The sequence below is a fragment of the Python bivittatus genome, unplaced genomic scaffold, assembly GCF_059951505.1.
Source record: "Python bivittatus isolate LINGU-HERP-01145 unplaced genomic scaffold, Pbiv_v1 ctg000610_np1212, whole genome shotgun sequence".
Lineage (NCBI taxonomy): Eukaryota > Metazoa > Chordata > Lepidosauria > Squamata > Pythonidae > Python > Python bivittatus.
In genome coordinates this window covers 38133267-38160937 of record NW_028277088.1, presented here as the reverse complement: position 1 = coordinate 38160937, position 27671 = coordinate 38133267, and the positions used below count along the sequence as shown (strand labels likewise).

The following is a 27671-nucleotide window of genomic DNA, read 5'->3' as shown; positions in this document are numbered from 1 at the left end:
TAGTAGGACATCTTCATGCTACATTTGATAGAACATGAGAATGAGTCCACTGTGGCCCATCCCTGAGGCCTAAACATACCATAGCACTACCTCTGGGCTATAAAGATAACATATACAAAAGCCTTTATTGGCCCAGTCAGTTGAGTCCATGATTGTTTTTTAAACATAAATGTTTTGTGAAAATATTGCAGCTGTCCATTATTCTTTGCATCTCCAAATGATTAAACTGCATGCATATATTACCTCTCCATTTGAAGCTTGATAAACAGATCCTTTGAGAACTCCTTTTTCTTTCATTCTCCATACTCCAAAGTTGTCTGAACAATGGTGGCTACCAAATTCTTACAAAGGGCAAAAGTTTCTTTTGTCCACGCCATCTAAAATTACAATCCAACATATTGGGCACAGAGGACTGTGATCAAAGATTTGATTCCAAGAAGACTGAACTTGCCTTTGAAAGTAAGCAATACATATTCCTAGTGTTCAGTCCTGTGACTTCCTTACACAGAAGCTAGTATGTAATTGCTGTATCTTGTTCAGCATTTCTGCCAGATTTCTGTTTCAGTATGGTATTATTGGTCAGTACATAACTTCAGTTCAATGCTGCAAATCAAAATATAGTAATGTCACTGCAATCTCTTCTGTGCTATCTCAAACACGTATTGCCAGCACAGTAGCACATAGAACTGAACAATTACTCTCATGCCCAATGTTAAGCCTTTTAAAAATCTTAAGGTGTTGACATGTTGAAAAGAAATAGCACAGCAGGCAACTTATGATTGCCCTAGCAAAATGTTCTGACACTGCAATTGTATTCTTGGGAAATACCTGAATCTAGCTGTCCATGGCAGAATCTTCCCACTATGGATGGTGATGAAAAGCAGCAGTATGTTTAGAAGGCCCAGTCCCTTTCAATTAATCTATAATACTACTTGTGGGTGTGTACCTTTAAGACAGTCTTGATTTCTGGTGAGCACATGGACAAACCCATGTGGTTTTCTTGGCAACATTTTCAGAAGTGATTTGCCATTTCCTTTTTCCTCAGCCTGAGAGAGTGCAACTGGCCCTAAGTTACCCAGCTGACTTCCTTGCCCAAGGAAGGACTAGAACTCAGTTTCTTACATTTTAGTCTAGCACCTTTAACTACTGGTCTAAATTATTCTATATCTAAAGAAACTGTATGGTTTGGTTTTGCTGATATAAAGATTATTACATTTCATTTTTTTGCTCTGTCAGGCTGGAAGTCTGTATTCTGGAGTTCTGTGAGCTTGGTTGTTGGGGTGCAGACATTTCATACCCTATTAGATCATATAATCAGTACAGGAGTTTGGGGGGAAAAATAAGATTCGTTGTTTGGCAGGGTATATATATCCTCCTGCTTTGCCTTCTTTGCATGTGTATGGATCATATGATCCTGTGGCTCAGTATTGTTTGGCGAGTGATTGTGCTGTCTTCTTGGTAGATTATTTATCTGGCTGATAAAATGGTGGTTCTGTTTTATCTCTGTCTTGGTAGCTGGCTGTGTGATCAGTGGTGTTGATAGCTGGAATAGCTCCTAGCAGTAAAAAAACAGATTGGGGAATATGGCTTTTATTTTCTCAAGCAGGGGAAGCCATCATTCCGTTTGTTTTAAGTGTTAGGTGAAATCTGACACCAAATACCCTTATTCCTAATTTGTACATTCAGTCAACAAACACTACCCTGAGACTGAGCCTAAGGCTACAAACCTCATGAGTATTATATTTGCCCTAATTTTTAGACATCCTTGTTTCTTTACACAGGAATGCTTTCCTTTCTATCTGGAAAGGGACAAAATCTTAAAATTTCTGTATGGGAAATGGGCCCTACAACTCCGTTTTGTCCCTTCTTATGAAAGTTCTTAAATATTATCCATTCTGGGCTTCCACAGATTCATCTGCTCTGATATCTTCGCATGTACAGTTGGCATTTCCTACCCTTACATTGAGCAACCTGGAAAACTAGTGTCTGAGAGACAATGGGTAGCTTGAAATTTGGTTCAGCTTTCAAAAAATTCAGCTCCTTCATTTCAGTCAATGCATTAAGAACATATATACAGTTAGCTGAAACTTTTATACCAATAGAAGAGAAAACACGTAGCTCAGGGTTGGAGTCCTTGGGTTCTCTGTGCTTGGTTGTTTTCTTGCAGATGTTTCATTACCTGACTAGGTAACATCTTCAGTGCTGGAAGGGAGTGGGGTTTGCTCTCTGTTTACATACAGTGGCATGTCCTGCCAGTGCTGGTGGGAGAGTTGTTTTTTTCCTGGTAGTTCTTAGGTTAGGTTGTTGTTTACTGCTTGATTGTTTGTCTGGTGTTAATCCTGGTGTTAATCCCTACTTATCTCAGTGTTGATTGCTGGTGAAGAGGTGTTCTGGCCTTTTTGTTTGCTTTTTATTGTCTCTTTTAAATAGTGTGTAAATGTTGTTTATGTGCCTGTTGATGGCTGACTTACCTGAATACCAAACTTCCAGGAATTCCCTCACGTTTTTGGATTTAGCTTGGTCTAAGATGCTGACAGTTTCCCAGTTTAAACTATGATTACGTCTGTCCATGTGTTGTGAGATGAAGGAGTTTTCATTGTGTCATATGACTGCTAGTTAGTATTCATGGATGCGTTCTGCTAGTCTTCTGCCTGTCTGTCCTACATAGTGACTGTTACAGTCCTTACACTGTATGTTGTAGCTGACTTCTGTTTTTTTCTTCTTGGGCTATTGGATCTTTTGGTTTACTTAAGAGGTTTTAGAGGGCTTTAGTTGGTTTGTGTGCTATGGTGATGTCATGTGGTTGTAATAGTTTGTTGGTTGTTTCTGAGATGTTTCTGATATATGGCAGTTTTATTCTTTTCATAGCTTGTGTTGGTTGTGCTGTAGTAGGTTGAGTGTTAAGGCACTTTTTGAAACTTTTATGTCTAACTTGATCTACAGATAAGCACTAGATGGCATCAAAAAGATATCAAAAACTCTACGTCTTTGTTGACATCTGATTGTCATCCAGAATGGTACAACCCATCACACATAGACACACACACACACACACACACACACACAGACATTATTTGTGGTTTTACATATCTATAATAATCAACTATAGAGACCAGAACATGTGTGAAGGCTTTTGGCCTTGTTTTTTGTTACTTTATTCATACAGGTAGTGGCAAATGGGCCCTAAGGGATACTAGTGGTATCCAAAGACCATTTGCAGTGGTAACTTGATCACATTGTTGGATGCCAGTTCTGCCTGCAGACTACGCCTTGTGATCTTTCAGTTGCACTGTTGGAGGCCAGTGTAGCCTGCAGACCACTCACAGTTCATTCCAATCACTGCACATGGCCTGCAAGTGGCATTAGCATTTAGTGAAGTTATTGAGAGGCCCCTCCACTAAGTTCATTACAGAGCTGCACAGGGCAGAGAAAGCCAGTGTGAGCCATGTGGTGTAAGCAAGGTAATTCTCTCCATCACCACCCAAATAGGTCACTCTGAAGAAGGCCAGCTACCACAAAGAAATCACACTCAGCCTTGGGATAAGGCTAATCAATCTGCCATGACTAAGTGATGAAGAGGAGGAACAGCAAATACAAGTAAATGGTGCAGATAGCTATGGAGGAAGAAGGAGAAAGTGTTTGTAGGAGGAAGATGAACATTGCCTTTGGAACTTAACCTTTCAATTCCCATACCTTCAAATTCTTATTTGTGGTTTAGTTATCAATGGTTTTCTGCTGGAATGGGATCTCTGTGAATCACAACGGCTACTTGTATATTTTTCATGTTTTTCACTTGGCCAGACATATGGATATTTTGCTGTTGTCATTTCTTCTGTTCATTCTTTCTTATCTCATAGCATATATTCTGATTTTAAAAAATAGTTTAATAAGAGAAAATTGGTTCTCTAATTTACACTATACAAAGCAAACTTACTACTAGGGATTTAGTGCCATCGTGTGGTCAGTTTAATTTTCTCTCATAATGGCCTAGATTTTTTTTCTTCCTTCCTCCTTTCTTTGTACTTAAATAATAAGACTGGTCCTTTGTTTTCAAAATACACACATCTGTTCAAAGTGTGATTATTTAGGTTACACCACAGAAAATACATTGTATCAGGAACTGATGATATTCAGCCCATGAATTGCCACCTAAAATAAGTCTACTTAGTGTGCTTGCATGTGATGATGCATGCCCGGTGGGGTGGGAGTTTAAAAAAAAACCAAAACAGATTCCAAACAGGGTCTAGTTTAAGAAACCATTTTAAAACCATCATCATGCATTCTAGGAAAGTTCAGGGTGATCAGACAATAGGCAAAAACTCCCAGTTCGCAGGTGGTGCCAGGATTCATGTCTTACCAGGATCTAGACTTCCAAAGCACATCAGAATTAGGATTAAATTAAGATTAGAGTGAAGAGTACAGACATCAGAACAGAGTCACGTCAGGGCAGGATTCAGAACTCGAAGGTGCCAAGATACCAAGCATTTCTTAAATTGCTCTTTGGGAATTATTTAATATTATTTCTCTATATTTCTTGAAGCAGGCAGCTTCTCTGTTGACCTAAAATATGTGGTGACAAATGGAAAGGGGATATATTTGCTCATAGTTCAAATTAAGTTTTTTTGGCCAACTAGTCTAGGGGTTTTGTGTCTACTTTTGGTATTTCTAGAATAGTAGTCCAGTATATCAGATTTCTAATTAATTAATTTTCCATGGGGGAAAATGTATCTGTTTACATTTTTCTATCCTATAGAGCTTTTATTAAATAAAGAACTTACAATGGGTGAAATTTATTATCAGAATGTCAATCTGATCACTCACAATATGTTTCTTCTCTGCCACTCCATGTAAAAACCAGAGCCAATGTGGTATGGTGGTTAAGCACTAGAGATCCAGATTCAAGTCCACTCTTAGTCATGGAAGTTCACTGGAAGACTCTGGGCCAGTCACTCTCTCTTAACCCAACCTAGTCCACAGAGTTGTGGGAAAAACTGGAACAGGAAGTGTTCCATATGCCATCTTGAGCTCCTGAAGGAAATCTGACAAATATATTAATTAAATAAAAGATCTGATGCATCAAAGGAGCATATGGTGAAAGCAGACATCTACTGGCACTGCCCTTGCCTAGTTATCATACATACATAATATCCCATATATTATAAGAATGGTTGCCTGCCATTTCCTCCTGGAAGAAAGATCTGATATACATTTAATTAAGAAATAATACAATTTTGCTTTTGTATCATCAGAAAAAGAGGAATGCTGGATTGTTCCAAAAATTGTTTCTGAAAATTAAGCATGTTTGCTCATGTGCTTCTGTACTAGAACTCTTCTGAGGACATTATTTTTAAAAAGAAAGTCAGTGTGATTAAGATGTTTGACTAGGACTGAGGAGATGCAGGTTCAAGTCAATCCTCAGCCATGGAAGCTCATTGGACCACTTTGGGGTAATTGCTCACTCTCAGCCCAAGCTAGCTCAAAAGTGGTTGTTGTGGGACAAAACTGGAGCTGGTAGTGCCATGTATGCTGCCTTGCGTTCCTGGAGGAAGGGTGGGATATAAATACCACCATGAAATAAGATAAATAAATGCAATATTATATTTACCAAAAGCAAAGGTATAGAATGGCAACTTTTCTTGCCAAGTTATAAGTGGCACATACATAACATTCCTTATGCTGTAAGAAATATTATCTGCCATCGATGATTCATAGTAAGATTTCCCCAACTCAGATTGACATTTTGAGATCCAAGTGATTCTACCCTTAAAGTGAAAAATTGTAAAGCACCAGTAATGAATTTCTGCATGATCAGTGGCTGAAGATCAAATTCTTCTTAAAGAGCTCCACAGCACACATAACACGTGCATTAAAGGAGCATTAAATGAATTACCCCTATTGCAGATCATTTTGTAAACAGCTGTCTTACATGACTGCTCAATGCCATTTCATTACTGTTTAATTCTGGTTAGATTTCAACAGTGTGGATGTCTAGAAAGTTAGGGCTGCTTGTAAAAACCTCTTTTAGAACTCTTGGTATTACTGGCCAGGTCCAAACATACCATACCAAATGAGCTTTTCTGGGATCCTATCTACTGCAGTCCTCCCTTAACACTTTTCAGGCCTGCTCTGAAGATTTGGGGATCCCCACCCAAACCAGGATTCAATGTGACATGAAGGGCTATATATGAAAATAAAATATTGACTAGAATGGCATTCAGCTTGATGTATGAGATGCTTCGGATCTTGATCCCTCCATTTTGGCTGTCATTGTAAAATTATTTTGCCTCTCAAAAGTATTACAGTATCCAAGTAATACCAGTACATTTCTTTATTATTTACTGACTCCTAGCAGAAAATAGATTTTCTCCAAAGATATAATTAATCATGGTTCTTAGAGAAGTTGGAATGATGTTTTATGCGTTACTTGCCAAAAATTATTATATGCTTGGCTTGAATTATCTGCTTCATACATGTTTCCTGCATTGGTAATGTTATTTATAGAATTCAGTTATGACACTTTCCCTTCTATACAGATAATCACTATGTGTATTATTTCTCATTCATAAAAACATTTCAATAAATCTAGTTACCTGACCTGTTTTGTAATATATCAGTACTTATTATTTATACTATATGGCTTACACTGGCTATAGGCAGTCTTGTGTATTATGTGGAAAGGCAGCAAATAAATCCTAGGGGGGAAAAAAACCAATATGTTGCCTTAAATGCCTGGGATGTTTGGAAATGTTCCAAGCTAACTGATATGAATATTTGGAAGTCATAAAAGCACTTACATTTACAGAATATATTGAAGAAAAGACAGAACAATAAGAAAACTTTTGACAAACGTTTAGAAAGTTTTGGGGGAATAATCAAAGGCAGGATATAAGTACACAGGATCATAGGTGGCATCCAAAGGAAAGGATGAGATCCCCAAGATGTCCGTCTCTGAACCTGAGGGTCTTCCCCGAGCAAGATAACCTAATAAGATAGAATCTAATACAATGATTGGTATAGCATCAGTATTAACTGAGAACATGTGACCAAACACCAAAGGAAAATGGCTAGGGTTCCTTATGGTATGAGTGCTGCTACCTATGAGCTGGATCCATGCCCTTTCTGGGTACTTTAGGTTGCTGAAGGAGCGTGAGCAACTGGATCCAAGAGATGGTAGACACATCTTTAAGAGAGGATGAGATGAAAACGCCATCTTTTGCCCCAGCTATACTAGATAACTATCACCCTGTCTCAGATCTTTCTTTCTTGGAAAAACGTATGGGAGGTAGCATGGCTTAGCTTCAGAAGCAGCAGCACCGGTCACTTTGGTAGATTACCTTTATCAGGATGGGCGCATACCCTTCTTCATCCTTTAGACCAGGGGTCCTCAAACTTTTTAAACAGGGGGCCAATTCACGGTCCCTCAGAATATTGGGGGGCCAGACTATAGTTTGAAAAAAACATGAACGAATTCACACAGCCCAAATGGAGAAAGTAATAGGGCGCCCTGGACCCCACCGATCACCCTGCACAGAGGGTCCCTCCCATGGAGTATGAGGAGAGGAGGAGAGCCCCCAGACCCGGCATACCTGTCATGTAGAATAGTCCGGCTCTGTGATCTCTCTCCTCGTGCATCTCCTGCAGCTCCTTACACAGCCACGACACTTCCGCTTCTGACAGACAGCAGCGGCGGCCAATCAGGCGGGCGGGCCGGATAAATTACCCTGGCAGGGCTTACTTTGAGAACCCCTGCTTTAGACCTCACAGGGGCTTTTGATACTCAGCAAGTTGGGACTGCAAATGGGGCTGAAAGTTAGAAGTACTGTTTTGGAGTGGTTCCTGTTTCCACTGCTACATTAGAGGAAGTTTCTAGAGAGAATTAGTGGAATAGTTGGGCTGGTGGGTAGTGTAGGATGCCACAAACAGCTTCTTTGACATCTATATGAGGCTGCTGGGAGAGGTCATCCATCAGTTTGGGGTGAGGTATCATCAATATGCTGAAGATACTTAACTGTGGTACGTCGGGATACGAACGCCTCTACTAATGAACATTTCGGGTTACGACCAGCTTCGGCAGGAAAAATTTACCTCGGGTTACAAACCGGATCCGCGGCCATTTTCCCTGCTGCCACGCGGTCACGGCTTCCTGTGGGCGAGATCGCGGTAGCAAGGAGACGTTTGGTGAGGTTTGTGGTGTGTTTTGCGGTGTTTTGCGAAAGTTTTTGGTGTGCGTGTTAGCATGGCTCCAAAGAAAATGCAGAGCAGGCTTGGCGGGAGTAAGGCTCTGAAGAGAAAATTGCCTCGGGTTGCGACCAACTCGGGATACATCCAGAGTCACGGAATGGATTAAGTTCGTATCCCGAGGTACCACTGTATTGCTAACCCAGGCTGAGTTGCACATGCTGTGGAAGACTTAAGCTGGTGCCTGAAGGCTGTGAGGGTCTGGATGGGTAGAAACAAACACAAATTAAATCCCAAGATTGCTCTTTGTCCTTGGCTCAGTAACAACCCAAGTGTTAGCTCTGGAAGGGGTTCTGCAATTTGGGGGGCCTTTTGGATTCCCAGTTCCTCTTGGTAGAAGCCATGTCTAAGGAAGCCTTTGCTCAGCTGAGGCTGCTGTGCTAGTTGAGCTGGAAAGCCTTGGCAACAGTAATTCTTGCCATTATCACCACTCACCTTTGTTACTGTAATGCACTCTACACTGGGCTGACTCTGAAAATGACCTGGAAGCTACAATTGATACAACATGGACTGTCCAGAGCTAGCTGATGACATGTTACATGAGAGTAGCATGTGTTTTTCCAATACTGCATTGGTTACAATAGGATACCAAGTCCAATTCAAAAGGTCTGCATGGCAAATACAACACAATAGATGTGTGTCATATGACTCCTCAGGCTTTTTACTCTCCCCTACCCCACTGTAGCCCTCATCTTCCCCCCCCCCCAAATGTGAAGATCTGGCTCTTCCCCCAGGCATTGGAGCCAGGGTGTTCATTTATTGGAGCTCTGGTGTGCATATGTAGGTTACATGGGGACAGTGATATTTTTATAAGGGACTTGACTTGGATTTTGTTTGGGTTTTTAATAGCTTGTAATTTCTTTGCCCAGTTTCCTTTGATTTATTATATTTCTATGAGGCACTTAACAACAAGCATTTTTCCTTGGGCTACCTGATGAAAAGATCACTTGAGTTATTAGAAAGTTTTTAACAACTGAGAGCCAGTTTGGCGTAGTGGTTAAGGCACTGGGCTAGAAACTGGGAGACCATGATTTTTAGTCTCTCCTTAGGCACCAAGCCAGCTGGGTGACCTTGGGCCAGTCACTCTCTTTCAGCTCTAGTAAGCAGACAGTGGCAAACCACTTCCAAAGAACCTTGCCAAGAAAAGTGCAAGGACAAGTCCAGGCAATCATCAGGAATCAAAAACTGACTCAAAGGCACACAAAAAAAGGAGATTTACAGAGGTTGCCATAAGCTCTGAGGACACGTAAGTCTGGAAACTTGACAAGAATTCAAATCTGCTTCTGAAACAAAAGAGAATGCACAACCTCTGCCTTAATTTTTCTATAACTAAATCCAGTGCCACCCAAGAGACTATATAATGGCTCTATCTACACAAGAACATTCTTTAACCCACAGCAATTTAGTTGTATACACTTAGACATTATTTTCCACATTTCATATATTTTACTCTGGAGACTGACGATTTTGGAGTTTTGATTTAGATGACAACATATTAGTCCAATATCTGCCCCAATCATAAATGTACGCCTTTTTTATTTTAAATTAATTTTAAATTAAATCATAAATGTACGCCCAGAGTCACTTGTCCACCACCCAGAGTCATTTGTCTGAGATGGGCAGCTATAGAAATTGAATAAAATAATAAATAAATGAATAAAAATAGGAAACAATTATTTAAGTGGACTACCATCTACATTTGATCTAGAAAAGAAATGGAAACATGGGTAAGATGGTAGGTAGGAAGAATACTTGTTGTTAGAATTTTTTACTACTTGTATCTTTAGTAGGACATAAACAAACTGTAGTAAAGTGTACCAAATAATACTATTTTCAGAGATGGTGAGCAGAAAAATTACACAATCTTTAACTTCTTTATGTTAATCTGCCTGTTTGGTATTATTATTATTACTAGTTTAAATTAAATAGCTTAAATTATTTTTACATTAAGACACGTTCCTATCACTGCTTTTTCAAGATTAAATTTGTTTAAAAATTTCCATTTTACCACTGCTACCAAGGTGGTGTTGCACAAACACTTTATAATATGCAATAATTTATTAAATTATATAGACAATACTTCCATTTGTTAAATATCAAAGTTTTGAGTATTTTAAGGTTCTAATTCCACTAGTTAAAACTTCTTGTTTGTTTGGAAAAACATGAATTTCAGGGCTTTTCACAGAAGCCAGACACTCATCCACTTACTCAAGTAAAGGAAAAAAATAGTCAGCTAAGAAATGTTATACAACAGAAGGAAATAGGAAACAGGCAGAAGAAAGGGAACTAAAAAAATGGAAAAACACCCTTGAATAGCCTCTCTTTCTGTCTCTCTAGTGTGCATAAATGTGGCACAAACTAGATTAAAGAAATTCAGGGGTATATTTATTTAATAAATGTATATGGCTGCTTATCTCATATACAGGTAGTCCTCAACTTACGATTACAATGGGGACCAGAACGTCTGTTGCTAAGCGATAAGGTTAAATGAGTTGCGCCCGATTTTATGACCTTTTTTGTCACAGTTGTTAAGCAAATCACATGGTCATTAAGCAAATCTGGCTTCCCCCATTGACTTTGCTTGTCAGAAGCCCCCTGGGAAGGTCACAAATGGTGATCACATGACCACAGGATGCTGCAACTTTTGAAAATACACGCTGGTTGCCAATTTTGATCACATGACCATGGGTACACTGCAATGGTCATAAGTGTGAGGACTGGTCGTAAGTCACTTTTTTCAGTGCCACTATAACTTTGAACAATCATTAAATGGATAGTCGTAAGTCAAGGACCACCTGTGCATGACTCTGGGTAGCTAACAATTCAAAGCAAAATAGAAACAGGATAAAACAACCATAATTTTACTTGTTTGATTCAGAGTGGGTGTTCACTCATTTCAAACTTTAAACAACTGTTTCAACCCTGTGGGGTATTCTGAGTTCAAAATGTTCTGAATTTGAAACCTTTTATATCCTTCTAATGAAGAGGGTTTGATCCTCAGAAATTCAGCTGAAATAATGCATCCTAAAGAACAAACAAGCACTAGTCAAAATGGTAGGAAGAGTAGAAAAAAACAGACAAAAAGATTTACATATATACATATATTTGGCTATAGGTAAATGGAAGAGGGAATAATGGTATTTACACATACAGATTACAAGACTAAATATTAGCAAAACACAGTGATGCATTAGTTCCACCAAAGCCAAAAGAGTTACTGAGAGCAATACGCCGCTTTTCACTTCTCCATTCTTGTGCTACCAGTGGAACATAATTGAGGTCAAATGGCGGCTCTGTCTGATCCAGATTTAGAGTAGGCGGTAAAATTCCATGGTAACAAGCTAAAACAGTAAAAGCTGCCTCGATAGCCCCTGCAGCACCCAAGAGATGACCCGTTGCTCCCTTGGTTGAGGAGACTGCAAGAGCAGAGGCGTGATCTTTAAAGAGCTCTTTGATAGCTTGATTCTCTGCAGCATCTCCTAGTGGAGTGGAGGTGGCATGAGCATTGATGTAAGTTACATCTTCATGAGAAATTCTAGAATCTTTCATTGCTGCCGACATGCACCTTTGGAATACAAAGGAAGACATTAGTATTATCTGATACAAGAAAGTTATTTTGATCCATTTGTTGTGCGTGGAAGTAACTAAACGTTAAAACCACAACGCTGACAGGATATAAAATATCATATATGTAAATGAGCTTTTCTGGGATCCTATCCATTGCAATCCTCCGCCTCTCCACATTTCAAAGCTGCTCTGGAGATTAGGAGACTACCATCCAAACCAGGACTCAGCATGGCATGAAGGGCTTCACAAGAGACCTGTTACTAAAAATTGAATTCTTAGGCTGGGTCTTTAAGGCACAAATAAACATGCTGTTAGTAATGTTAATTGAAATATACTATACTATAGTATCTATTGCCAGATTAACGTGGAACTAGAAAATTCAGTCCTAGTGAGCTGAAGACTAATTATCTTAAAACTTTGGTTGTGCTATTTGACGGAATATTTCATCAAATGTTATGTCTCTCCTTACCTGCCATGTATCTTAGAACTGAACAAGCACAGCTAATTAATAGTGGTAAATGTATTTTTTTTTCCATAATGGGGAAGCTCATCACTGTTAAGAATGAATAAGGCAGATTAGTTTAACTTTTTCTGCAATGAAAGTTCTAACACACTGCGTAGGTACAATATAATTCATAATTATTTCCTTATTTAGAATGAGACAGTGTGATTGTCTCATGATTATCCCCAATAACCACAACAGTATTTCAAATTAAATTGTCCAAGTACAAATTTAAAACTACATCAGTTTCACATCCTTCCTACATAAAAGCTCCTCTTAACACTTTAATAACACTTCTCACCAAATTATGAAAAACAGGTACAGTATTAAACTAACCAACCAGTATTGGTTCAGCCGTTTCTCAATCACTTTTTAAAAATGAAGCTCTGCAGACCACTTTAAGTAGTGGTATATTGATCTTTTGGTATAAATTACTATCCAGAGCAACTGATGTATTTTGAATAATAATGCATTTGGAAAAGTAATTAAAAACCTACAGCAGTATAAAGGAGGTTATACTATAAAGCCTAAGAAGCAGGGGAATAAAGGAATAAAAATAGCTACCATCCATCAAAAACACAGGAGAATGAATAGATGTCTCAATAATTAATGTATTGGTGCCAATCTAACCCCTTTATGGGACGGCATTTTTTAATCAGGCTCTCTACCAGTGTACCACTTACATAATCTCTGAAGAAGGAGTCACCTTAAAGGAAGGCTGTTGGTATCCATGTCATCCCTAGCCTTAACCCAGTAAAAATACTTTGGTTATAGGGTAAATAGCAAGTCACAGAATAAGTAACAGGAAGTATCTGCTCACTGACCATGGCACTGCAACGTTCTCTTTGCCAGCAGACTCTTCACACATAGAGACATATATCTATATCTATATACACACACACACACACAAAATCTGGCATCCTCTTTCCGGCAACCAGATCTCTTGATTAGCTAGTTGATGTTCCCATATAAAAGTCCCCTGGTCAGCCAGAAAGAAAGCCATTATAAAATTAGTGAGGGACCAAAGAAGTGGAGTCTTCTTTAGTTCTATCTGTGACCTTTCTCATTATTGTTAAGCACCTAAAAGCAGAGGCTGATTCTGAAGGGAGATGGCATGGTCTCAAGAAGATGGGATCCCCATAGCCTATTTCCTGTAAAGACTCCAGGGCTAATATTTGCATTCTTGTCTCATTGTAGGAAGAACGCAAAAGGCTTCAGTTATTGCTAATCCACTCCCTAATGATCTCAAATAGTACCATACACTAGTATGTCACAAAATCTGAGAGGCATTAGGGAATTATACTATCAAATAGAATATAGCAAGTAACTTTACAACTATTTACAGATAATGGCTGTTACCTTAAAGCCCCATCTCCATTTGGATTAGGTGCTGTAATGTGGCAGGCATCACCTGACAGTCCATAGCCTAAAATTTCTGCATACAGCTTAGCTCCTCTCTGGATAGCATGCATGTATTCTTCTAAAACCAAAACCGCAGCACCTTCTCCCATGACAAAACCTTCTCTTAGTGGATGGAATGGCCGACAAGCTTTTTGAGGGTCTGAGTTAAAGCTAGTGCTCAGAGCCCGAGCTCTGGCAAATCCAGCTAGAGACAATGGGCTAATACAAGCTTCTGTTCCTCCAGCCAACATCACATCAGCATCACCGTAAGCCACAAATCGAAAAGAGTCTCCCACGGCATGTGTTCCCGTAGTACAAGCAGTGGACACAGCATGGTTGGGTCCTTTCAGTTGATGTTTGATACTAATATGACCTGCAGCCATATTGATCAAAATCTTTGGAACAAAGAACGGGCTGACTTTGTTGTAACCCTTTGTTTTGAATGTTGAGGCTGTATCGGAGATATCTTCCAGTGGAACCATTCCCATTCCTACTGCCACACCAGCTTTCAAACTATCCTGGTCAGATTGCGGAGACCAACCAGAGTCTTTTAATGCCAGATCAGCAGCGCCTATGGCCATGATGGTGGCAGAAGACATAGCTTTGCTGTCCGATTTTGATATAAAGTTTTCTCCATGGAAATGACCTTCACCAACCCCTTTTGGGACACAAGCAGCAACTTTACAAGGAACAGAAGAATATTCTTCCCCTTCAAGAGCAACAATGCCACAATTTCCCTGGAGAAGATTGTTCCAAACCAACTGGGTTCCAACACCAAGAGGAGATACTAATCCTATACCTGTGACAACAACTCTTCTTCGACCATGAGCAGCTACACTAGTATTCATACATCTTTTATTGATTTCTGAACCCTGCTGTCCTTGTGAACTAGAAAGATAGAGGCTTGTAGCTCTGAATACAGTTCTCAAGCGCTGGAGAATCATCACTGCACTACGCCAAAGTTTCCTCCTATGGGGGGAAAAAATAAAATTATTATTTACAAGCTTTCACCCATGGGAAAAGTTTATATTTCTTAAAACAGTAAAAGAAAGTGTTAATCTATCAAACATGCAACATATGATAATGTAAATTTAAATAAAATAAAATAAATGGTTACTACGTTCTAATTTTCAAGCCTAACTGAAGAATTTCTGATTGCAATTTGACAAGAGGTCAGGATTTCTCATAAAAAATTTACACATTCCAGTGTCAAATTATTCATAAAATCTGAAAGAAATGACCCTTTGATCATACTAGAACATGTATTAAATTCAAAAAGCAATATATACATGACAGTTTTCAGCTCAAACTTTACATAAAGTCTTGCCTACCATCATTATATCTTTCCTGGAAATATTTTGAAGTAGAGCAAGATCTTGATCAACTTTGGGATTTTATTGCTCTTTAGGAAAATAAAGCCTTGGAATCTGAAGAATAGCTCACTATGCCAAAGTTTTCTTATATATACTGTGATACACTTTAGCTTGGAAGTTAAACAGAGTCAGGCATGGTTAGTGATTGGATTGGACCCCATCAGAGAATCCCAGGGCTGGAAAATACTCAGAAGTTTAAAAAAGATCCTAGAAAAGGGAAGGACATTGTTGCCATGAAAACTGTATGGATATGTTGATGAAATCACTTTTTAGTCAGTAGCATCCTCAAGAAACATACTACAGTAGCCAGCTTTATGATAAGCAATTTGCTTCGTGTCCCTGGTTGGCACTATATAAAACTCTGAAGTTTAGACAAATTGGTTTATACGTTTTCTGTTTCTTCTTTTTCCGGGGGTGGGGGGTGGGGGGGTGGGGGGTGGGCAAGAGCCATGAATTGGTTCAGAAGCACATAAGAGCTGAAACATGTGCATAAGAACTTTTTTTTCTTTGTGTTTAGTAGGCTTATATAACACATAACTTGTTTTCAAAGGTCCTCTCGCTGTCCACAGCATATCTGTAAGTCCCCTCTTCAGCACATAGAACTAATTACTGCAAGAGGCTATTTAGATCCCAATGTACGTCTTATATAGATCTCAGCATTTCTGAAAATATATAATGAAGGAACAAATAGGTTAACTTGAAATGAAGGATTCAGATCTATGATGGAGAGAACATAGAAAAAAAAGGATCAGGTATCCAAAATCAGAGTAGCAAGTAGCAAATAATTTATAACCTTGCTGTCTACTTTATACCAAGGACTAATCTATACAAGTCTTTTATGTCATCTTTGGGCTAATATACATGCTCTGATATACTCTCTATTTTAATTGTAGATTTTAAATTGTATTTTCTGTAAATACAAGCGTAAATAACTCTGTGACCCTACAGATGTTGCCGAACTGCAATTCCCAGTATCCCTTCTCATTGGCCATGCTGATTGACACACCTATTCAGCAATATTTGGAAAACTCCAGATTGCTTATTTCTTGTGGTAATAAGAGTATCCAGTATTGACAGATCTTAACTCCAGTTTAGCAAAATTCAACTGTACAAGCAACAGATTTACCAAGGTTAAGGCTAAGCCCTACTGAATTTGGTAGAGCTTACGGCTCAGGAAACATGTATAAGGATTGTGCTCCAAGTTTCACTTATAAACAGTGCAATTTTATAGATTTGGAAAGTTACTCCCATAGAGGTAAGTGGGATTTAACTTTACAGGAAAATAAAAACACAAATCTTGTAGCATTTTAAATATGAACAATTGTGTTAAGGTGCACATTTAGGATTGCAGCCTAGATGCCTTAAGATGAGGCTTGTCATCATGCAATTTATACAACTGCTTTGCCTCATTCACCAAAGGGATCCAGATGACAGTGTCTTCCATTTATAAACCATCTTGATTCCCCTCATCTTTTTCCATCTTGTTTTCTTAGAAGGAAATAAAAACAGGGGAATAACGAGGATAAGATCCATAGTGCCTTTTGATTAAGGCTACCAAATCTGAGCTGCAAAAGCTGAATGAGCACTAGATTACAGGAAAGAGTTTTCTTCTCATCTAGTGATTGCCTGGACTCCGCAGCACATATCAGGCAGACATAAGACATTAGCATTGCGAAACATGGTTTGCTTAAAATACTAACCCAGACAGCATGGGCTACAAACGCAACAGGGTTACCATATTTGGGGATGCAAAAATCCAGACCACGCTAATTGGCAACAAAGAATGGTTACTTTGCTCTCAGTGCCATCTGGTCGTCCGGATTTCTGCAGCCCAGTCGTCAAATCCCTGCAAGAAGCCGCCTCTCTACCCACAAGGTTCAGGAAATCGGCCAGGAGGTGTGGGGTGGCAATCTCACTGCTGCGCATGCTCAATACTGAGGGGGAAAAAAGCGTTCCTGTCACAGCTGCGTCACCACCGTCCCTTTCTGGGCCACCATAGAAGTTTCTGAAAGGCGGGGAAGGGAAATTTCGCTTGCCCGCCCCACCTTAGTGGCATGGTAGCCTGAGTCAGCAAGATCTAGAATTGAGTGAGGGCGGGCGCGCCACGAAAGAGAAGTTTCTTTCCTCTCTCTGGCGAAGACTCTGGTAGGCAAACGCCACTGCAATGGGATGGCGGCTGCGGTGGGATCTGCCACTCCAGCGCCCTCGCGAGCAGTAAGCGAGCTCTGCCAGAATACTAGAGAAACGTTTTTGGAGGCCTCGGGCTTGTTGCTTACCTATGCGGATAATATCATCAGGTGAGAAGGACGGAGGGCTCGTCAAACAGAGGTGGCGACGTTTGGCGTTTGTCTTTTCGCGAAGGCTGTCGGGACGGGGCTGTCCTGGGTATAAAAAAAACCTTCTGTATCGCGGGCGTAATAATTGTGTTCAGCGTCGCGGGCGGGCTCCCATCTGAGAAAAGAATGATTCTGTTGCAGAATTCCCTATTTTGTGCTCGGCCAGTTGCAAATTGAACTCTCTCTCCTGGCACTTGTTTAAGGGAGAACAGGGCACCATTAAGATCTGTGTTGTATATAGCACTGCTGTGGCCTTACTAGTTTGCCCATTCATTTCTTCAGTGTAATACGAAGCTGCATCCCAGCAACTCCATTAGATTGTGGTATCGGTGAATCTCTTGTAGTAGCTTATTCCTTCCAGGGAAATGAATTTAAAACAGGATGCCTGTTTTGCCTATTTTGCCTCAAGCTACATGCAAATTTGAGAGCTGGGGAGAACCTCTGGGTATGTGCAGAGTGTATATTCTTCTCCATTAAATAATGTTTGTGAGGCTTTCAGGTTGGAGAGCAGGGTGATTTAGTATAACTGGAATTGCAGTAGAATTCATTTTAAAAATTAAACACCTAAGGCTGGCTCGGAGGCTGTAATGTCACAATGGAAAAGGGGGCAGGTTGTCTTGAAATGCAACTGTTGCCAATTGAGAGGGACAAAAACAATCAGTGCTCCAGGCATATCCCCGGTTCTACATAGTTATTCTCATTTAACTATTTGAGGTGTCTAACTGATGCCTGAGAAAACTGTCTGGAACACTTATTACCACAGTATTCATAGATCAGTAAGAACAATCCTGCAAGATAAGGACTGTAGGATAGGATAGGATAAGACTGTAGGATAAGATTGGAATAATATAGCTCGCATGTATCCTCTGGATGTGTGGGGTAGCTCTCTTGTTGGTTAGAAATTACAGGGGTTGGCCAATGCAGATGGTAGACCAGATTGGGGAAGGGTGTTACTAGTGTTTGTTAAACCATATGTATGGCCTGGGATATATTAAAAATGTAATTATTAAGTTGCAGAGAACCAGATGAGATTAATTTGATCCTCATTCTCATCCAAACTTCTGAGCTGTTTGACATGGACAGTTTCTGAAGAAATATGGATCACTGTATTGCTCCCATCTAGTTCTGTGTAGCAGAAAACACATTTGAATATGTTAAAATTGGGAATTCCAGCTTATTCTTAGAGCTGAAATAAGTTCTGATTGAGAAGTGTTTAAAGAAATCTAATTATGGGCAAAATAATCTCACTGAAATCCAAAACTGGGAGAATTACCTTATTTAAACCTGCCATGGACAGAAATGGGAGAAATTAGTACACTCTTGAGAAGGAGTTCCTTAGAGGGAGTAGCTGATACTACAGGAAAAGCAACAAAGAATAAATGTATTATATAATGCTACAAGATTCTTTGGATTTTGTTGCTTTGTTTATGTTTTTACTTTCACAATTTTTCTCCCACTAGAGGGAACAGGTGGATTCTTGTTGAATTCTTGTTCTGGAGTGCAAATAACAAGGTTACTAAGTCAAGAAAATGACCTATTCAGGCTTTTCCATGTGACAAAGACAACTGATTCAGAAACTGGTAACCATTTTTGGAAGCCCAGAGAAAAAAATAGCATAACTACATGTAGTTCTTAGAGAAGAAAGATGAGAGAAATAGAGGTCCTTTCCTAGTAGATTAAAGCAGTGCTCATCACTAGCTAAATCCAGCTAGATCATACATTAGGAAGTCTAAATAGAAAGTAAATAAATAAAGGCCTTTCTATTTGCTGAAAAAACTTCAAATTTGGCCTCAACTACAGTTAGCTAAAAAAGTTTTTTACATTTCGGATGCTACTGTCTACACTGAAAAGTCAGGGAACTCTGAGGAAGTCTTCTAGAGGAAATGCATTTTTGGGGAAGGCAGGGGCAGTACTAAACTATTTAGGAGTCTAAGCAGAAGCATCAGAAGGTTAAACCATGTCCATAAATGTCCTGCCAGCCAATATAGTTATTTAGAAAATGGCAGCAGAACACTCCTTGAATGATTCAATTCCTATATTTTGGCTTAACTGAATTTTCAGATTTTCTCAAAATTTTCATTAAGTGCTTTATAAACAAGAGCAAAGGAAGATTCAAATATAGTAAGACAAATTAGCAAACATAATGCCTATACTAATTATGATCTCAGTAAAACACAAATTGTTATTTATCATTCAGGTATGTATGCTACTTAAATTAAAACTGGCTCTTAAGTGTACAATTCCATAAACAGATTAAAATAACAACCAAATACAACAGTAACATAATTCTTACAAAACACAAATCATGCTTTCTCAGGAATTACATTCCAAAATTATGTAAACTGTCACTTATACAGGGAGATCTCACAACTCATATCAATCCCCAAAGCCTTTCTAGAATAATGTGGTCTTGATGGCTTTCCTCTGTTGGGGCCAATCTTATCCTGGGGGAATGCTGTTTCAAAGGAGTGGGGCAGCAATGGAAAAGTCCCAGTTTAATGGCTCCTGATGGTAACACTCTTTCAGAAATAGGCACCCAAAGGGAATCCTCTCTTTCAGATCTTAACTGAAAGGCAGATACTCTTGGGAGTAGGCAGTCTCAAAGTTACTCAGATCCCGGATCATGTAGGACTCTAAAATGGCAACCAGTGCTTTAAGATTAAAGTTGAATTTGCCCAGAAATCAGCTGGTAATCAATGCAGCCCCTGAAATAGTGATGTTAGGGTCATCATGTAATCTGTGTGTAGCTACTCAGACTGTGTAGAGGGTAGAGGGAATACAGGTAGTCCTCAACTTATGGCCATTCGTTCAGCAACCATTCAAAGTTACGATGGTGCTAAATGAATGGTGGTTATGACTGATTCTCGAAGTTACAGCCATCCCAGCACCCCTATGGTCATGGGATCGCAATCTGGGCACTTGGCAACCTGTTCACACTTACGACCGGTTGCCAAGCATCAGTTGCCAAGCACCCCAGAAAGTCAATGGGGAAGCCAGCAGGAAGTTTGCAAATTACTGGGATAAGTCTCCCCCACCCATGCACCCTTCCCAGCCCCTCTGCACCTGTGCCATGTTGGCCACTCACACACACCCCTGCACACCCTCCCCAACCCGCACCACACCCCTATGTACCCGACCCCACTGCACCCCCACACACCCTCCCTAACTCATGCCGCACCCTCGCACATCCTCCCCAACCCACGTGGCACCTCTTGCGCACCCTCCCCAACCCGTGGGGCACTTCTTGTGCTCCCCCGCAACCCTCCCCAATCCGCACTGCACCCTTGCCCATCCTTCCTGACCTGCACGATACCTCTTGCTCACCCTCCTCAACTCACGCAGCGCCTCTCGCACACACCCTTCCATCCTCGTGCACTCTCACCAACCCTCCCCTGCACCCCCGCACACCCCCTCACTTCCTCCCCCACCTGGCAGCAGCCACTTACCTGCCTGCTGGTGTGGGACTTGCAACTTCCTGCCGGCTTCTCCAGGCTTTGCTGCCCAGGTTAAGGGAAGCTGGCAGGAAGTTGCCTTGCCTAACAACCGTGGGATTCAGTTAATGACAGCAACTGGGACTGCAGGGATCGCCATCGCTAAGCGATATGGTCGCGCTTTGCGACCTCAGCACTGCTTAGCAGTGGAAATTCCTGTCCCAATTGTTGAAAGTTGAGGACTACCTGTAGCTGTGAAGGACAGGAGGAAGCGCTGCTATCAAGGCAACAATTTTATCAGATAAAAGTGGGCTGAGCCCAGTCCAAGAAAGTAACTTGAGTAAATGTCTCAGACAAGCCCCTTCCTAATTCACACAAAGTTAAAGGGAGGGAGAGAGGGGGGAGCACATTCAGGCTTCCAAGAGTCTGTTACTATAGCTGTTACAATGAAGTAACAATAAATAAATAAAAGTAGTAAATAAAGTAAATAAAAGTAGTACTGACGTACATGGCATTGGTTTCTTAGTGTGATCTACCTTGAAGGTCTGACATGCTGCTGCATTCTAGATCAGTTATAGTTTCTAGAGAAGAGATTCCCAAATTTTCCTGGTTCACTGCACCCTTAGTGTCTCAGTAATTTTTTCACAGAGCCCTAGGCTACAACTGTGAACTACCTCCAGGGAGCAGTTTGTGTGGTGTCTGACAGATTTTGAGTATCGCTGTGTTTCCCTTGAAAATTTAAAATATCCCATGGCATTCCTGTGAGTTTGCTGCAGTACCCTGTTTAGGAACTGTGGTTCTAGGGGTTTTCAAGGATAGCCCACTGCAAAAGGTAATGTATCCAAGAGCTGATCAGTGTGTGAGTGACTATGAGCAGGATCTCCTGATTGAAGAATGGTTGTAAGAGGGACTAGAGGGAATTGTTGCAAATATGGCAAAATAATGTGATTAGCCCAGCTATGTTCCCTTAAAAAAATACTGTTTTATCATGCAGGGTTTCTGTGAACATAAGCAATGAAAGGCTTTAAACTGTTTAACAGACTTCAGTTACTATATAAATAATAATATCTAAGAATTGTGAATCCAGGAACATCTCCATGGAACTCAAAGAGTCATGGTAGGATACATTTGGGGTCAGCAGAAAGCCATAGTTTGTTACTAAAATATGAGAGCAGTGTTCTTGGCTTCTAAATATATAGCACACCTTAGAAAAATAATTTCTTTAAATAGTTTTCTGTTTTTCTTTTCACTCTAACCAGACATCCAAATGAAGAAAAATATCGATCTATTCGGATTGGAAATCAAGCATTTTCCACTAGATTATTGCCTGTCAGAGGAGCGGTCGAATGTCTGTTTGAAATGGGGTTTGAAGAGGTAGGTACCTTGAAATTGCCACCTAGAAGAATTTCACTTGATCCTTTTGAAACTTTTCATTATTCTCACCCTCACTGTAGAATACTTGTGTTTCCTCATTCTGGCCCTATTCAGGCTTTATTTGCTAAGGAAAACTTGACCATTTTTTAAGATGACACCAACTTCTATTCTTTTGATAATCTAAACAATATATATGCCATATACAACCATTCTTGGTTATATTATAAACTGTATTATAATTTGTATAGACACACAAATTAGTCTGCTGGGAGACTAGTGGGCTTCCTTGTACCGTTGGTTGATCACTGTGAGAACAGCTGCTGGACTAGATGGGCCAAAGAGCTGACCCAGCAGGGCACTGTTTATATTTTATGTTCTTAAGCTATTCAAAGTGCCCTGAAAGTTCTTTTAGGATAGCAGATATTTTTTGCAGCATTTTATTGATTCCATAGATTGATTGATTGTTTCCTCACTGCATTTTACATTCTACTCCAATTCTGGGATATCTGAAATGATATTTCACCAGCATTCCTTTTGAAGCTGATACAACACAACAAAGAGAAAAAGACCATAGTTGTGTTTAGAACCCAGGGTTTTGTGTATATTATACACATTGTACTTGGAGGACTTTATGGCAGAACAAATTCTTTCCTATGCTGTGTATAATAACAGAACACAAACGTTCCGTTATCTAGAATTATTTTGTTGTTGCAATTGCGTTCTAAGCTAAATTTCTTGCTAGTAAGTTCATAAAAATGATTTCTTTCTCTTAACTGCCTTTCTTCAAATTATAAGGTGCATAGACTGGCTGTTTATCAAATACCTGTCCAAATAAGGTGATTCTTTTCTTAGCCTACCAACTTTTAGAACGCGGATCAGTAGCTGCTTAGTTGAGAAACCTGGCACTATTTTCCCATTACTAATGGCAGCTGAAAACTAACGCTGTGCCCCCACTAATGGGTTTCAGCATCATTGGGAGGATTAAATTTTCCCCTTCCATTTCAGTGATTCTGTTTGTAGATTGCTAATTCCCCAGTAGTAGAAACTAGCAGTTTTCAACATACAGGTAGTCCTCTTTTAACCACCATTCATTCAATGACCATTCAAAGTTACAGCGGCACTGAATGAGTGGTACTTATGACCCGTCCTCAAAGTTCCGGCTGGCCCAGTACCCCTGCAGTCATATGATCATGATCTGAGTGGCAACTGGCTTGCACTTACAATGGTTGCAGCATCCCACTGTCATGTGATCATCATTTGCAACCTTCCCTGCCAGCTTCCCACAAGCAAAGTCAATGGGGAAGCTAGCAGGGAAGGTCACAACTTGCTCCTGTAAGTCACACCCGCTCCTGCTGCTTTTTCTCCCAAGGAGCCTGGCTATGGAGTATGAAATCCAAGGCATCTTGTACTCCATAGCATGTGCTGGCTCACAGCACCCCCCCCCCCACCTGCACTCCATAGCACATGTGTGCTTGCCTGGCTGTGCTTGTGCTGGGCTGCAGCTCCCCGCACCCAGCTGCACTTGCGCTGCAGCAGCTGTGTGCCCTCCCACACTCTGCAGCAGCCATAGCATGCACCTGCCCACTGTTCTGTTTGTGAGCTGCCCAGGACTTGTGACTTCCTGCCGGCTTTCCCATTGACTTTGCTTGTTGGAAACAGTACTTCCCCATTGCCTGTAGTTGGCAAGAGTACTTTTTATTTATGCATTTATTTTGCCAAGCTAGCAGAGATGGTATAATTCAGACCAAAATGTTTCTTAATATAGATGACTTCACTTTTGTAACTGTAATTTCAGGGGGAAACTCATCTTACTTTTCCTAAGGAGGCATCAATTGAGCAGCTGTGCAGAATTCGAAATCTGATTGCTGGGGAAAGAAATAGCCGATTACATGAATCAGATCAAATCAAATCAGGATCCTCTGGGAAGATAACAAATGCAGAGCCTACTGCACTTCAGTCAACACATACTGTTAACACCAGCTTAGACCCAACTACTCAGTCTGCTGTCATGGTAACCTCTTTTAAAGTCTGTTACACTGAGCAATTAATATTTGAAATTGGGAATGGAAATTAAAGACCTAAACCACAGTGTGAAATGGAAATGTAATTCATATGTTAATTCCTGGAAACATTACTTTCCATGCTTATGTAAATTTTATAAAGTTATATTACATAAGCATTTCGTCTTCAAGCATATTCCCAATGAATCACAATAGTGAACATGCCTTACAGTATGAAAATAACATTTATAATGGATTTAAGGTCACTTTACATGATATTTTATTAAATACTTGCAAACCATACTAAAATTACTTCCATGCCTGCATATATAATCATGCTGATTATAGGATTATGTGATTATTTGGAGATTTATTTTGAAGGTGATTTGATCAAATCAGATTGATACTTTCAATCTGTGAATCAGCTGGAATTTCCAAATTGGGTGAAAGATCTAATCAGCTGTTCAGATTGGATCAGAGCCGATTCATACACTCCTAGATGAATGTACATGTATCAGTTTTGCTGGATGTACATATATTGGTGATACTTGTTGCAGTATATCTGCACATTCAATTTCTACCAGAGATTTCTTAAAGCAAGAATGTTTATTTATTGATTGATCAAATTTATATAGCTGCCCATCTCACGAATGTGACTCTGAGTTGTAGGAGTCAGTACTCCTACTGTGTGCCAGTGGATGTCTCTGGATCATATGTGCCCCTCCCTATGCTTTGTATGGAAGCATGTCACTATGCACACAGAAAAGATAATATGTCAGTTTGCCTTCTGGTAAATGAATGTTTCTGATTATTTCAGAAGTACAGATTATTCCAAAAGTACATTGGATCTAAAGGTTTGCCCATGCCAATGTTAAAGTGTGAGGTTTGTAGGGATCTAGGTCTGGGTTCCACTTCCTTTCCTACCTCATAAAATATCTTAGGACACTGTGTGGAAAACAGTTGATAAAGGAAAGGGGGGATGGGTCACTTCATTCTTCTTCCCAACTAAAGATACTGTAAAATTGCATTTCAGACTCTAAGTTACTAGGTTCAGTGTGGTGTCACAAACTGACCTACTATATTTCACAACGTCTTCTAAGATAAGTCCTGAGAAATGTCAGGAACCAGCAAGTGACTCACTGTCAGCTATGGAAGGGCCAGCCAATATTCCTTCAAAATTTCTGAGGGGCTTAGAGACTGAACAAAAGAACTTGCTATGAAAAAGGATATACATTTTGATGATCCCATATTTGGGGATGTTCTCAGACCTATAATTACTCAGCGACTGATTTGCAACAGACTGCAATTTTCCTAAAAGATTATTCCAAGGACTGTGCTGCTTCCATATGAATGTGCTATATGCCTTTATTTGTTAATCACCTTATAATTGCCTATGATTGACTAATTGTGCTAGAAACATGTTTATTAGCTTCTAATCTAGGTATATGCTGACAATAGTCTGTTTATTCTTTACTATAGTCTTCCGTGGAATCTGATGTTATTGGCATAAATGTAGAAATGTTTAATGGTTGCTGTTATTTCTATACCTTAGTCATGCCATGGTTAAAAAGAGTGTACCCAGCTATTTCACATTACATACTAGTTTTGAACTACGGGAGATACTTATGCTTGTACAGTTTGTCTGTATTTATTTTACTGAAGTTTGTGAAGAAGCCTCTCATACTAGCACAAACATCCTTTTTGAGACATTTCAAACAGCCTTTTTCAAACCGTTGTTCCCCAGATATATTTGGACCGTAACTTCCAGTAGCCCTGAACAGCATAGCTCTCTTGAAATCTGTGTTGTTAGAATCTGTCTCAAGGTCATCAGATTTAAGAAGACTTATTTAGAAGAATAAATTTATCAGAAATTCCTAGAAACTCTGTTTAGAACAACTGAAATGAGATTTTTTTCCTCATTTTAGACAACTGAATCAATTTTCTTGAAGACACTTCAGTCAAATTTTCTGCATGTAATGGCGTACGAAAACCCAGTTTTACAAAAGAAAGCGCTGGCTTATATTCCACTCCAAAAGCTGAAAAAGGAAGCTCAGGAAAAGCTAACACAAGCCCGAAAAATGGACAGAGGTAATATCTGAATACAGTTTGAAAATCTGACAGCATCAAACAGAATATTTCCATATAGATGCATTCATCTGTTAACATACAAAGCAGTCACAGGAGATGCATTTGGGAATAGCTTTAGAAATGGCAAAGCTATGTATTTTTCATATAGGTCTAAGAATTGTTGCTTTGCATTTATGTAGTCTGAAACAAAGATGGTCTAGAGGATGCTGCAGTTATTTCTACTACAGTTGTCATGATTCTGTTAAAGGTGATCATCTTTGTCATTGATTCATATTTATCTAATAAACAAATATTTTTACTTCACTTAGAAACAATTCTGCTAAGTTATACTAGAAGTAGTTTATCGGGGGGTTTTATACCCAGTACCTTCAGATTAACTGCCTTAATGTTGCATCTCCAGGTAGGAAAAAACCAAACTTAAGCATGACTTGGTTTAAATTCTAAGTTGAGAACTTGAATGTAAATGTTGAAGGTCTATCACCTTATTGTTTCTATGTTGGTTATGGCAGTGGAAGTGTCCTAGTACTCATGTATGGCATGCTAGTATTCCTAGTTTCCTGGCTCTGGATTTATGAAGAATTTCTTTCAGTTCCTGAGACTTTTAAAACTACTAATTTTTTTTTTCAGCCTTTCAGTAAGGGCAGTAATGAACAAAGCAGGTGTGTCTTAGATTCAGAAACTCAATATCTCCCTAAAAATGTAATAATATTTTCTTATTACCTATTACCCCTGTACCATATTTGATATAAAATTACTATTTCTTGGTGCTCCTTCAGAAATTATTTTCCTTTTAATTCTGTGTACTTCCTGTAAATGGGTATTGTAATTTAATGTTTGGATTCCTGTTTTAATTCTAATTCCTTTTTTTAAATGTGTAGATACTATTCTGAGAGAAGAGGATATTCTACTGCTGGAGCTCCTCAACTGGTTTAAATGTAGTTTTTTCGAGTGGGTAAATAACCTTCGATGTAGTAAATGTGGGGGCCAGACAGAAACTAAAAATAATTTGTCACCTAATGACGATGATCTGAGATGGGATGCAAGCAGAGTTGAAAATCATTTCTGTAACCAGTGCCAGTTCAGCAATAGGTTTCCAAGGTGAGTTTAGTAAATAGATGTCTTTATCAGTTGGGTTTGTATTAGGCCTTATTAATTTAGTACATGCATTTCACTTGTATCTCAGTTTGCATAGACTGGAATTCCATGTATAATGCATGGACAAAAGAACCATTGGGTAGCACAATATTGTTGTGCTTTAAGTTTGCTATCAGATAGTGTAGAATACGTGGCTTGTCTACTTTCTGATTTCTTTTAAAATTATTGTTATATTGGTGAGCTGAGGACCATGGATATGTCTTAGG

At 39.6% G+C, this 27671-nt stretch overlaps 2 protein-coding genes across 9 annotated transcripts in view; one reads left to right on the top strand and one right to left on the bottom strand.

Annotated features, from left to right (window-relative positions):
• Positions 1–8968: 8968 nt before the first annotated feature.
• OXSM (3-oxoacyl-ACP synthase, mitochondrial) lies at positions 8969–17451 on the bottom strand. 7 transcript variants are annotated; one of them, XM_088150807.1, is made up of 4 exons: positions 17358–17451; positions 15621–15743; positions 13667–14679; positions 8969–11803 (listed from the first exon to the last, which is right to left on the bottom strand). In XM_088150807.1, the coding sequence occupies exons 2-4, from the start codon at positions 15651–15653 to the stop codon at positions 11401–11403; spliced, it is 1449 nt and encodes a 482-aa protein (XP_088006933.1). In that variant the 5' UTR covers positions 15654–15743; positions 17358–17451; the 3' UTR covers positions 8969–11400. The 7 variants fall into 7 exon arrangements, with proteins under 7 accessions (XP_088006933.1, XP_025022871.1, XP_088006932.1 ...); XM_025167103.2 differs by having other exon boundaries at positions 13667–14677; positions 15040–15743; positions 17358–17382; XM_088150806.1 differs by lacking the exon at positions 17358–17451 and adding an exon at positions 16782–17032.
• Positions 17070–27671, top strand: part of NGLY1 (N-glycanase 1) — a 25345-nt gene continuing 14743 nt past the window's right edge. The window contains exons 1-5 of one of the 2 annotated variants that reach the window (XM_007428956.4): positions 17070–17378; positions 22108–22222; positions 24018–24233; positions 26148–26310; positions 27189–27408. In XM_007428956.4, coding sequence (XP_007429018.1) covers positions 17251–17378; positions 22108–22222; positions 24018–24233; positions 26148–26310; positions 27189–27408 — 842 coding nt within the window. In that variant the 5' untranslated portion in view covers positions 17070–17250. The remainder of the gene's footprint in view (positions 17379–22107; positions 22223–24017; positions 24234–26147; positions 26311–27188; positions 27409–27671) is intronic. The other variant, XM_007428955.4, reaches the window with a different exon arrangement.

Coding starts and splice junctions, on each gene's coding strand:
- OXSM (XM_088150807.1), bottom strand. CDS start 15,653: ATGCTGTGGACAGCGAGAGGACCTTTGAAAACA. Junction 14,680..15,620: donor CGAGAGGACCTTTGAAAACA/AGTTATGTGTTA, acceptor TTTTCCCCCCAT/AGGAGGAAACTTTGGCGTAG. Junction 11,804..13,666: donor AATGGAGATGGGGCTTTAAG/GTAACAGCCATT, acceptor TGTATTCCAAAG/GTGCATGTCGGCAGCAATGA.